Source organism: Terrapene carolina, unplaced genomic scaffold, assembly GCF_002925995.2.
Source record: "Terrapene carolina triunguis isolate 2854851 unplaced genomic scaffold, T_m_triunguis-2.0 Scaffold85, whole genome shotgun sequence".
NCBI lineage: Eukaryota > Metazoa > Chordata > Testudines > Emydidae > Terrapene > Terrapene triunguis.
Window position 1 is genome coordinate 12,845,567 of NW_020664436.1, and position 13,585 is coordinate 12,859,151.

The following is a 13,585-nucleotide window of genomic DNA, read 5'->3' on the forward strand; positions in this document are numbered from 1 at the left end:
AAGGAGATGTTATAAATTATCTCAAACCACTTCTGTTAATCACCAAGGAAAGAAGGAAGAAAGAAATGGTTTTAGGTACTGAGTATCAGAGGAGTAGCTGTGTTAGTCTGTATCCACAAAAACAATGAGGAGTCGGTGGCACCTTAAAGACTAATAGATTTATTTGGGCATAAGCTTTTGTGGGTAAAAAACCCACTTCAGATGCATGGAGATGGTTTTAGGTAAAACTTCAGTTAAATAGAACAAGCTACTCCATTGTTCGAGATGTTCAAAGCTGGACATTTCTACTAGAAGTGTCAAAGGAGAGAAAAAGCATTGATCCTACAACAATGCAGGGGATAGATTAGAATAGTGGTTCTCAACCAGGGGGTATGCAGAGGTCTTCCAGGGGTACGTCAACTCATCTAGATATTTGCCTAGTTTTACAACAGGCTACATAAAAAGCACTAATGAAGTCAGTACAAATTAAAATTTCATATAGATAATGACTTGTTTAGACTGCTTTATATGCTATATCAGTGTTTCTCAACCTGGGATTGTGGGATAGGTTTAGGGGGGTTGCAAGTGCAGGGCCGGCATTACGGGGTGGCAAGCAGGGAAATTGCCTTGAGCCCCACACCACAGGGGGCCCCACAAAGCTAAATTACATGCTTCAGCCCCAGGCGGTAGGGTTTGGGCTGAAGCCCTGCTGCCTGGGACTGAAATCAGACTCTTGAAAGGGGTACGGTAGTCTGGAAAGGTTGAGAACCACTGGATTAGAAGACTCATTGGAAGGTCTTTCCAATTCAAATGAGTCTGAGGAAAGATAAAGTTTATTTTACATAGCTGGATTAAACAAATTACATGGCATTTTTGGAAAATTTCTGGTCTGGTCAAAAGATAAACAGGTAAAAGTCCTAAAAGTAACCCAACTACTTGTGTGCTCTTTTGGCCATCATTTGTGGTTTGAGCAGATCTCCCCTCCCCCCCCCCCCAACTATTCATGCTGACTGCTCGTTTAACTACAGTCACCCAGGAAAAAACATAGAATACATCAATAGGTGTGAGTAGTCCAGATGTTCATAATATTGTACTTATTTACATTGAAGTTTATTTGCAGTCATGTTGCTCGATTGCCTAGCTTTGTTAAATCCTTCTGAAATTGTTAAAAATGTTCTCTAAAATTAAAAATTTTAAATAATTGTAAGTATTTCTGGCATGAGAAAATGGTGTGACTTTTGAAGTGCTGATTGGAACACTTGGAATGATAAATGTCAGACATCTAATCACCCGATTAATTCCCCCCCACACACACTTTGTTCTAGATACCACTTTCAGCTAGAAGGAGGGAGGATACCTGTCTATGCTGTTACTTTTCAAGAACCTGAAAATGATCCCCGCAATTGCTGTTACTTATGGGCAGTTCAGTCTACACAAGAAAGGTCAGTGAAGACTGATTTAGAAAACTAAATGATCTGTTGTCCAACTAACTGACTTTGAGTGGGTATACATGTGCAACTCAACTTGTTATAAATGTAAATCTTTACCTGGGCTACTAATTGGAGAATTGATCCCTTAATATTGCATTTTTGTTTCCAATTGAAGGGCCAATATGTAGTGTTGTAGCTATGAATCATTTCAATCTTGTAATCTTAATCTCTTTGAATCTGCTCTGGCATTTTTCAAAAAAATTGTTTTTGATCACTTGGAAAATGTAAGTGCACTCAGTTTAATCTTGACAATGGAACCACAACTGCCACCTCTATAATAGCTGAGAAGTAGTGAGGCTTTGAAGTGTAACTTCAATCTGTTGCCTTCTTCCTACAAAATGGTATTGTGAATCTTAATTGCTCTCATAAATAGAACTTAAACCATTATAGCACTGGTGAAATGCCACTGAAAGTTGCAGCCATGCAAAAGACTTTACTTTTTGTATTTTACAAAAAGCTTTATACTTGACTTTTAGGTAGCTTTCATAGAACTCCTGCAAGTACAGAGGGACAGGACCTACTGAGTACTACTGTGATGAACACCTAGAAATGCCTTGTTCCTAGAGCAATTTTCTGGTGTTTTGTCTGGTTTTAAATGTCCCAAGTGATAAGCTACTGTCACTTGTCTTGGAAGACTATTCGTTATTAAAAGTATTTCATGACCCCCTTATTTCTATCTTTGACATTAATAAGGTGCCCATCGTCTTATATCTGAGCACCAGTATGTGTGTGTGTGTGTGTGTGTGTATATGTATGTATATGCTCTTTTTTTTTCTTCCTGTGTAATACCCTCTCCATTTGAGTTGTGGCTTTTAGAGCAGGTTTTTATTGCATTTATTCAAATGGCTGTCTTAGAGCTATTTTGGTTGTTTCCCAAGAGCCTGGGGAATGCTTTTATATAAAAACTTTAATTCAGGTTTTCAGAAAGTAGGCAAAACAGAAGTAACTATCCTTTTAATCATTCTTTCTCAAACTCAGAACTTTGGTTCTTCATTAGTTTCATAACATGACACAATAATACAATCAGAGTATGCAGTTTAGATTGTAAGTTTAAATTTAAGGCTCTTTGGGTAAAGGTTCCTGCATTAACATTTCATTGTAAAGAACTGATGCCGGTAGTGTTTTTATAGATAAATGTTAAAGCTCTGGAAAATTTTGTGGTTAACATTAATCTGAAGTCCCTGGAGTTAAGCTAAAAAGCAGAGTTCCGGAATTCAGTCAGTTAAATACCGAGTGCCAAATGAAAAAATCTTCAAATTTATTTCCTCTTCTGCTACAGTTGTCCAAATATGACAAATTATAATTGATTGGAAAGTGGGTTGTTTTCCAGTTTATAACAGAAACATCATCCTTTTAAATGTACAATACAATATGGTTCTGCTTTGCTTTGGCAATAGCTATTTATCAGATATTTCAGATGGATTGCAAAGGTGCTGAAATTATACTCAAACTTGTAATTTCTTTCTAGTGAAGGAGATGTTGTGAGTTTGCATCTGCTACAGTTAGCCTTTGGTGACAGAAAACGCTTGGCATCAGGACAAATCATGTATGAGGTAAAGTATGTATGTCTATGAAATACAACTAACACTGTGTATTAATCAAAAATTGGAAACAGTAATATTCACTGTCATGGTTGGGGCTAGGGATACCCTCCTCATGTCTTTCTGAATGCACTAATTTCAGGCCTTGGGTCTCATGCCTTACCTTCCTGGGTTGGGTTCTCCCACTTTTAGATGGGAGTACTAGGCTGCAGTAACACTGTATCAACTGTGTTTACCTTCCACGAGACTTGGTACCTGGGTTACTTCCCTTTGGGAGGTGGGACCAGTGGTCTATATATTGTAACCCAGGCAGCTTTCTTAAATCAAAGCATAAGAGAAGAGGGGTTTTTTGGTTTGTCTTTTAAACAGCCATGTTTCTAGATGGTTTGTTTCTTCCCTAAAGGCTTAGGAAGATCAATATAATCCCAGAACCTCTTGCCTCTGGGGTATGGGTGACAGTCTGTACCTCAGTCTCCCTGACCTTCAGGGACTCCCTTTTTAAATCTAGCCAAAGGTCTTTGTTCTGTCCTGTGTCTCTTGGACCTCATTAAACTGGTTGGGCTGCTCAGCAGCTGTCTGAGTGAATATATCTGCATTGTCTCTACTCTCTTGAAGTGTTTGCCAGGAGATGTGAATATCAGGACCCACCTCTATTTCTTGACAACTCTGCTAGTGAATTAACACACTATACGTATACAATAAGCAACACAATGACCTGATCAAGATACAGTATTCATAAATTATTACAGGCAATGAATCTGTCATACTTATACCACATAAATCTTAACAAAAATCACTTTGTACTGTGCACTATTGAGGTTTGAAAAAACTGCTTCTGGAAAGTTTGACGCAAACGACAGTAAACTGATGTAGCAATTCCTCCCTCTTTACCCACTCCACTTCTGTTTTGATACCATTCTTTCCAAATATTTTGGAAGCAGTGTGGATGCATATAATTTACATTAACTTTTTGCAATATGAAATTTGGATATTTTTGTAGTGCTATACTGAGTTATTGGTTTGAAACATAGCTACTTTCATAGGCTTAAATCTCCCAGTGTTTTCGGTTTCCTCCTGTCATGTGCTTCCCTTACAGCAAGAAAAGCTCCTTTCTCACTGTAACTCATGTGAGTGTTGACTATATAAATGTTTAGGTACTGAAAGAAGATGTCTTTCAATTTTGAAAAGCAAAAATTGATAGTATGAGGACAAGGTATAAATATTATAAAGTGATTAAACTTTTTTTCTAAATATGGATGCCATTGCTTTATCTTAGTTTACATGCACAGTCATAGTGAAGGCAAAGTTGATACACTGCTCTGGATTAACAGAATGTGTTCTGTTTTACCGTAGGTTTTGATTTTTTTTTAAAAGGGCTTTTCATTGTAATTTAGTCATGTTTTTTATTTTACATTGCCATGAGTGCTTTGGCAGGAGGATATGGGGAAGCGCCTCAAAATTATTTTTTTTTCTCCCTTCAGCTTCAATTTTCTGTGTTTCTGCTTCACTTTATGCTGTTGTACTAGGTCTCTGGCTAAAAGATCTTATTTTCTGTTTTGCCCTGTGTGTGGTCTCCTCCTCCCCACCCTCCCAAGCAAACATGTACATATTTTTACACATCAAAAGCATTCCCACCTCATGGCTTCCAATACCCTCATTTGCCCTGTACCAATGCTTTGACACACAAACTTTGTGTACCCCAGCACTGCTTGATTTCAGATGTATCTTTTGATAAAGTCTGACTGGTATAACTATACATGAATTTCCAGAGTTGCTAAGTGTGTGCATGTGAAATGTTCATTTTTCTTTTCACATTACATAAAGCTTGTTTGGATGAGATAGTGTGATATGGAGGAATGTGTGGACTTGTATTTTGTCTTAGGTAAAAAAAACAACAAAAAAACTTTAAAATGTGAGTAGATTAGGATGACTATAGAAATGTATATTTAGCTTTTTAAGCTTATTATTGTAGGGCTTTTAAAGAAGAAGGGGGAAAAAAAAGGGAAAACTTGATTCTTAACTATTCGTCATATAGCTACAGCCAAGTCCTTGTAAAACTGCATAATAGTAGGAAAATTTTCCTGATTTTCCTGAAAATGATGGACATTATTAGTATTTTTGTATCAACTTAGTTTTGATTACCAAAATTAGTTCCTCAGTTCTAGGGTTATTGAATACTTTATTGCACTTAATTTCTGTAACATGCCAAAATATATTCTAAAAAATATGTAATTTGGGATTCCTTTGGTTGACTCATAAGAGATGCAGTCTCTTCCATATTTAAGTGTAATATCATACACATTCATTTCAAATAATTTTTATTTGTCTTTCAGGGTTTGGAGTACTGTGAAGAAAGGTACAGTCTAGACCTCACAGGTGGAGTCTTTTCATTAAGAGGGCAGACTAGCAATACCAAACTACTCAGTTGTCAGACTATAGAAAAATTTCGCAGCCATGTTGACAGAGAGGATGGCATGAATGAAGGTTTGTTGCTAGGTCCAAAAAATTTTCAAGTTGAATTGTAACATAATGCTTTTGAAGAAAACAGTGGAGTTGGATTCTAAAAATATCTGTTCTAGCATGTGAGCATCATTCTGAAATAGTTCTGTACCCACAACCCTAAAAGTTTACTTAAATAGCTGTATAGAATAAACATATTTAAAGACTAAAAGTGAGGTGTTTGAGTTGCAATTAATATGGAAAATGACAGTGGAACAGGGAAACCTGATATGTAAGGTACATGATTAAATTGGAAAAAAATCTATATCTCTGAGGTGTAGGCTTTTTGGTGTTCAGCCTTCTTTTTAACTTAAAGGTAAGTTAAAAGTATAATAATATTTTGGATACAGATTGTCCAAAGCTGTATTCTGGCTAGGCCTTTTTAATGCTGTCCTACTCTTGTGTGGAGGAAAAGATGATACAGCTATTTCTATAGTTAGTAAATACAGCAGGCATTCGCTGCAAAGGCTGCCCAAAACGTGGAGTTCATACTACTCGCTAATTTCTCCTGTAGGCTATTGTGCATATCCGTTCTATGTAGACAACTGGGCTGCTTTCAAGTTTTTGTATTTAAATAGCCAAATTAGATTGAGCTGTTTAAACTCCAGATTATCTGTTTAACTATATACTGAAACCCGAAAGTGGTCAGCTACTTGCAGTGCTGATGAGCCGAAAGGGGCATCTGTGAAGGAGAACTTCAGTGTATGCGGAGAAAGGAGTCCTCTCCTCCCCCCCCCTTCTATTTAATCTCTGTAGTTTGTGCAAACACAATGAAAATAGCTCTCTTTGGATTAAAAAGAATAAGCACTTTAGTTGGGTGATATTTTTTTTCTAGGAAGTAAGATGAACTTTAAACACCCATACTCATGGGGGAAAGTATTTGACTTTGAATGCTTTCCAACCCCCCACCCGGATAAATCTAAGTGTGTACAACTTTTTGAGGGATAAATGTAACATAATTTTATTTTAAAAATTAACGTGATTTTTCTTTATGGAAAGATGGGGTCCAGGATTTGTAAAAGACAAAATCTCCTTCTCCCCCTCCGCCCCCCATTGTTAACCTGGGGCAAGTCTATGCTTCTCTGTTCTAAAGCATGGAGCCTCTAGACTTTCTCAGTGGAATATCTGTACAAATTTAACATTGGTGAAACATAATTGTTCCCTTACCTTGTTTTCCGAAATGGCAGAACCATTTTTTGTTGTTGAAATCCTTAAACAAACAAATCAGCCCAGGGCAGACCCTTGGCATAAAAAACGTTAGCTTTTATGGTTAAATTTTGGCAGTTATGAGCAGCTGAAAACAGGGTCTTACAATGGAAAATGTTAGGCAATTTTAACTAATGAAGCGCTGCCAGCTCCACCTATAATTATTTATAAAACTTTTGATATTAAGTGTTCCTTTAAACGGCCTCTCTCCTAATCCCCTTGCATTTATTTCACTTTGAAGCAGTAGTCTGAGACTCACTTATATGACAGATAGGCACAAACTGCGTTCTGAAAAAGTTCCCACATGATATCAGTCCAAGTTATAGTTTGCAATTCTCTTTTCCCTTTCAGGTAGATAGTGAACTCTTTATTACAGTTTTACTTAGGCTGTGTCTACACTACCACGGTAAGTCGACCTACGCTACGCAACTCCAGCTAAGTGAATAATGTAGCTGCAGTCGACATACCTTAGGTTGCGTTACCGTGGGGTTTACACTGCAAGGGGTCGACCGGAGAAATTCTTCTCGTCGGGGGTAGAGTACAGAGGTCGACTGGAGAGCGATCTGCTGTCGATTTGGCAGGTCTTCACTTGACCCGCTAAATCGACTGCCAGTGAATCAATTTCAGAGCGTTGATCCCGGCTGTAGTGTAGACCTGCCTTTAGGTTTAATCTACACTAGAAAATTAGGTTGGCGTAAGTCACTCAGGAGTGTGAAAAATCCACACCCCTGAGCGGTGTAGTTTAGCTGGCCTGAGTCCCCATATAGACTGTGCTAGGTCGATGGAAGAATTCTTCTGTTAACCTAGCTACTGCCTCTAGGGAGGTGGATTACCTATGCTGACAGGAGAATCCTTCCTGTCGGCGTAAGTAGTGTCTACACTGAAGCGCTGCAGCGTTCTAAGTGTAGGCAAGCCCGTAGTTATTTGAGCCATTGATCTAAAATAGAACAGTAATGAATAGTGAGGTAAGGGAAGAGGAAGACCGCTTCTTTGCACTTAAGATTTTCTGTCAAGACTTTCTGCTACTGCTGATCAGAGAGCACACGCTGAAAGAGCAAAAGCTGTGTTGAGGTAAACTGATTCAGTTGTTTTTTAAACTTAAAGAATCAATGACTTCAAAGATTATTTGAGCAATTAACAAAACAGAAGATAGAACAGAGGCTCACAGAAGAACACTTGTAGGAAATGGGATGGGGACCCCAGACTGGAAATGATGTATGTAGAAGAACCTAATAAGGGTAAAAATATTCATATATTAGATTTGTATAGTTACTTTGTTCCCCATATTTCACACACCAAGAGCACAGGGCATTAAGATTCTCCTTTGCTCACATTTAGAGGAAACTCCCTTTCTGCCCCATCAAAAACAACAACAACCCTTATTGGAAGCTACTATAGTATTAGGCAACATATGTTGTGTTTTTTAAATTAAGGTATTTGTTCCAGTTATGTTACATGATATTCTTGTGACATTTGTATTTTGAATCTATCTGGTTGAAAAGTGGCTATTCTAGAAGCATGTAAATGAGGCAATTACACAATGATCAATAAATGAATAATGCAAACCACTAATCTGACATTCATCTTAATTTCATATTGATGGTACTTCTTAAAGGTGTTAACTTATATTTTTTTAACACGTAGCTACATATTTTGATAAAATAACTGGAAATATGGGAAATTCAGATTAGCCTGGTCCCAACAATAGGTATTTTATTAAATCTGATATATGAACAAAATGAATCTGGGTTATAGCTTCTGAAGGAGTTAACATTTCATATCTTTAAGTCAGTAAAGCATTCTGCCAAAATATTGAGTGTTGTTTTTCTACCCCAACAATAGTGTTAAACAAGTAGTATGACAAGTTGAACTAAAATTCGTTACTGTGTAGCAATATCTGCTGATTTATTTTAAAGAAATGCCATCCTTCTTACAGTAATATCTCCTGATACAAGTGTGTCAGTCTTCAGCTGGCAAGTGAATACATACGGCCAGGGCAAACCATCTACTTATTTGGGCATATTTGACATAAATCGCTGGTATCATGCTCAAATGCCAGATTCTTTGAGGTGAGACTTTATTGTGTGTATTTTACGTAGCTTTCAAAATGGTTATAAATGATCAATTGACTTCTTACTTGTGTGTATTTACTTTCTCTAAGACCAGGGGAATTTCTTCATAATTGCCCCTATTTTGCATTATGGTCGCTGGATGCTGTAGTGAGTATGACTTCTCCACACCACATCTTGGATATTCTGGTACATGAGCGAAGCTTAAGTCGTGGAGTTCCTCCTTCATATCCGCCCCCTGAGCAGTTTTTTAATCCAAGCACCTACACTTTTGGTATGTATTGCAGCTTAGCTGACTTTAGGAGAGCAAGCTTAATAAGAGAATTGAGGTTATGTCATTTATGTCATATGTTTTGTTTTGTTTCCTGTTTGTGACTTTAAACAATTAGAAACACTTATATTTTACTTTCAGAATAGTTCTTTAATATTGGAAAGTATTTTAGACATAGATTGCCAAATTTTGATATCTAATGCATTTGTAATATAGCCTGTGAAGAAATGATTGTTACAGAAATTAAATAGGTTTACTTTGTGTACTGTGCTAGAGCTGTTCTATATAGTGTACAGCCTAAGTAAAATTTCTACACAGATGTGTGAATGTTGCAAAATAAATTTGTAAGTGAACTAATGAGCCAAATAAGTATTTATTTAGCTTTTTAATCCACTCCCAGTATTAACCCCATTTTTAATAGAAGCTGTTTACTTTGTATTGCTGTACCATATCCTCAAAAATGTAGATTTTTAGCCAAGTGCTCTTTGTTTTCTTAGATGCTACTTGTTTGTTGAACTCTGGAGTTGTTCACATGACTTGCACTGGATTTCAGAAGGAGGTACTTCTTTTTCTTTTTCTTTCTGGCTTTCTTTCTGATATCTAAAAATGTTCATCTTCTGTCATTTGTATTGAACTGACTTATATTTACCAATGCAGGGGGGAGAGCATTTTGTGCTAAAAGGGCTATATCTTGCCCCGTTAAAGTCAGTGATAAAATTCCTATTGGCTTTAATTGGAACAGGTCCTAAATATGTGTAGATGAGTCTGATGTAGATTTCTCAGGAGGTAACGATAAAGCCATATGTGACTTGGTTTGAATTCTAGATTATGGAGAGGTAACATCCTTGTCTCTCCATACATAAGGTTGCAACTGTTTCTTTTAAGCCTGGATTTTCATCATTATACAATTTAGGACAGGGAAAAGATTTGAAAATTTGGTGGATAATTTAGGATGGAGAGGATTTTGTTTGTGTATTTCATGCATACATATCCAAGCACAACTTTCAAGCACTTCATGGATTAGAGCTGCTAAGAGAGAGAGAGTCTGGACCTGGGACCTTATATTTTTAGGAGGGAAATTATTTTCTGAATTGGAAAAGGGAGAACCAGTTACATTTCACCTAACTAAATTTTTGGTACTTAAATAGCTATAAACTGAAGTCATACATGTAGTAGGTGTTTCCACATGCAGTAGAAATTGAGTGTAGTTTTGTGCACAACACTTGTGTGCTGAAGACTTCGTCTCTTCTACACATGTTTATAAAACCTCAAAATATTCATGAGCTGGATACTGTCTAGTCCTTGCTCCCCCATTAGCTGGCACTTCTTCAGTAGAAATGCAGTAACTCCTCACTTAACTTTGTAGTTATGTTCCTGAAAAATGCTACTTTAAGCTAAACGATGTTAAGCGAATCCAATTTCCCCATAAGAATTAATGTAAATAGGGACGGTTAGGTTCCAGGGAAACTTTTTTTGCCAGACAAAAGACTCTATAATATATTCATATTCAGATGGTGAGATGCATCCCAGGGAATGCATTACTTCTAAATGATGAACTAGCACTCAGCTGAGCCCTCAAGGGTTAACATGTTGTTAATATAGCCTCACACTCTACAAGGCAGCACGAATGGAGGGAGGGGAGACAGCATGGCAGTGAGAGACAGAGAGACACACTGTGTGTGAGAGAGAGAGAGAGACGCGCATTGCCCCTTTAAGTATGCTGACCCCACTCTAAGTACATTGCCTTTTTAACTAGATTAGCAAGTTGAGACAGCAGCGGCTGCCAGCAAGCTCCCTCCATCCTGAGCCCTGTGGTGTCCCCCCCTGCTTTGTGGAGATAAGGTACAGGAGTGGGGGGTTGGGGAGGTACCCTGACGTTAGCATCCCTCTTTCTCCCACCTCTGCACAGCTAGCAGGAGGCTTCCGGGAGCAGCTCCAAGGCAGAGGGCAGGAGCAGCACACGGCAGTGGGGGGAGGGACAGCTGAACTGCCAGCAAGTGATAGCTTGCTGGGCAGCTGCCGCACAAGGAATTTAGGGGAGCTGATGGGGGGCTGCCGGTCCACCATGGTTCCAAGCCCCCACCAGCTAGTTCCAACAGGCTGCTCTTTCTGCAAGCAGTGGACAAAGCAGGCAGCTGCCAAACAACATTATAAGGGAGCACTGTGCAACTTTAAATGAGTGTGTTCTCTAATGGATCAGCAACGAAATGATGTTAACCGGGATGATTTTAAGTGAGGAGTTACTGTAAACTCTGGGGTGCTGGTTCAGCCACTCAAAGAGCTGATGCACTTCTGACTTTGTTGCTGTCCCTGTGTGAGAAGCACCTATTGGTGTAGAAAAAAGCCACAGGAGTGTGCATTCTTGGCCCTTTTGGCATTCCTTTACACTTCCCAAAAGTTGTTCTTGTAACTTAAGACAAATCTGGTAAATTACAGCCATGCAGCTCAACTAAGGAGACCAAAAAGTCCCCAAGATTGCACATATTTTGGCTGTTTTTTCAAATCTCTATTTCTCCCACAGATAAGAACAGAGAGAATCTCACTAAGTTTTTGGTTTATGTGTGTATAATTTTAGCATTCATTTCTGCTGGGATGCTGGAGTCAACATTTAAGAAGCAGCATGGTGTGTGTGTGTGTGTGTGTGTGTTAATAGGGAAGCTAGACAAATATTTAGACAAGATAGTCTAATGGCCAATGTCTTATTTGAGTAATCTGAGACTTATTGTGAGAAGTTTAATTGTTCAAGTATGTGCTTTGTTGCTTTGGCATGCCATCTCAAAGACTATACAATTGTTAAATTTACATGCCAACTTGGTAAAGTATACTTGTGAGGTAAGATTTCTTTGCTGCTTCTATTTAGAGAAGAGAAGCATTTTGGGGGGGTGTATAACATTTCTGTTGTAAATAACTACTCATATTTGTCAATTGAATAAACATCAGAGTTGAATAATTATAGCTGTCTTAATTTGAAATTGTTTGTCATTAATGTTTCAGACCTTACATTTTTTAAAGAAATCTGGTTCTTCTTTAAATGAAGCCATTCCTGATAACTTCAATAGATGTCTTATCGCTGGCTTGCTGTCTCCGAGACTTATTGATGTACAGCCTTCTAGTTTGAGTCAGGTGAGAATATGTTGGCATTTTGTTTAAATGAAATTATTTGTAAAACTACAAGAAAATGTGATAAATATCTTCATACGATTTGCCTGTGGCATAAAAAACAAATATATACAGGGGTGAAAGTAACTTAAAGGACTTACCGGTACGCTGGAGTCCTGAGCAGGGGGCAGGGCCTCAACTGGAAGAGGCATGCCCTCAACTGGAAGAGGTGGGGCCTTTAAATCCCCAGGCCTTTTAAATCAAGATTTAAAGGGCCCGGGGCTCCAGCTGCAGTAGTGGCGGCTGGGAGCCTCAGGCCCTTTAAATCACCCCCAGAGCTACCAGCTGCAGAGGCAGTTGGGAGCCCTGGGGCAATGGGGTAATTTAAAGGGCCCAGGGCTCCAGCTGCCGCTACTGCAGCAGAGCCTCAGGTCCTTTAAATCACCGACGTAGCCCCCGGGGCTCCTGGCTGCCGCCGCTACCTCTGGGCTCTGGCGAAGATTTAAAGGGCCCAGGGCTCTGCTGCACTAGCGGCAGCCGGGAGCCCCTGGCCCTTTAAATCACCGCTGGAACCCTGCTGCCACTACCCCAGGGCTCCTGGCCACTGCTACCACCCCGGGCCCTTTAAATCGCCGCCCGAACCCTGCTGCCAGAGTACCAGGGGTAGCAGCGGCAGCCGGGGATTCCGGCGGTGATTTAAAGGGCCCTTTAAATCACTGCCTGAGCCGCCTCTGGCAGCTGGGCTCTGGTGGCAATTTAAAGGGCCCGGGGCTCCGGCCGGGAGCCCCAGGCCCTTTAAATCACCGGCCTGGGGAAGCCGGTCTAGTCCGACACGGCTTACCGGCTTACTTTCACCTCTGAATATATACTACAGTTGGCTGAAATAATAGATTTTCTAAATGAATGCAAATTACTTATGCTGTTTAATAAAACTTAAGTCATACAGATCAACTTGAGCTGGAGAATGACTTCATTTGGTGTCAGAGATTTTTGTATCCATTGCTGAACTAGGAATATATTGACATGGACTTACTCCTGACCTTCTACTCTAGTAATAAACTTGTGCACTGTGGTGATGTGGAACTTGCTTAGGATTTTCCTTTGATATAGTGTTCTTTGCTATAGCTCTTTCTATAACTAAAAAGCTTTTGAGAGAGAAAGTTGAAATAGCATTTTAAATTCTAGAAGTCTGAGCATCATAACTTCTGTGTAAATTACTGTGAATAAATTACTTTTCCTGGAAAGGAATGAATGTTTTACAGTGTTCAAGATCAGAATGTCAAGTAGTCCTAAGGGTAAACCACAGCATAATGATCAGAAGGATTGGTTTACCTAAAATAACAGTAAAATACACTTGCCTAAAATCAACTGTTCATTTTTAACATTGTATGACAGTGCTTAGCTGTTACCTGCATTTTCTGACAGGAAAAA

At 38.9% G+C, this 13,585-nt stretch overlaps 1 protein-coding gene across 1 annotated transcript in view; it reads left to right on the forward strand.

The window, feature by feature from the left end:
• AHCTF1 (AT-hook containing transcription factor 1) overlaps nucleotides 1–13,585 on the forward strand; it is a 78,535-nt gene that overhangs the window by 28,228 nt on the left and 36,722 nt on the right. The window contains exons 6-12 of the mRNA XM_026649641.2: nucleotides 1,305–1,421; nucleotides 2,938–3,022; nucleotides 5,344–5,494; nucleotides 8,652–8,784; nucleotides 8,877–9,058; nucleotides 9,553–9,614; nucleotides 12,050–12,178. Coding sequence (XP_026505426.1) covers nucleotides 1,305–1,421; nucleotides 2,938–3,022; nucleotides 5,344–5,494; nucleotides 8,652–8,784; nucleotides 8,877–9,058; nucleotides 9,553–9,614; nucleotides 12,050–12,178 — 859 coding nt within the window. The remainder of the gene's footprint in view (nucleotides 1–1,304; nucleotides 1,422–2,937; nucleotides 3,023–5,343; nucleotides 5,495–8,651; nucleotides 8,785–8,876; nucleotides 9,059–9,552; nucleotides 9,615–12,049; nucleotides 12,179–13,585) is intronic.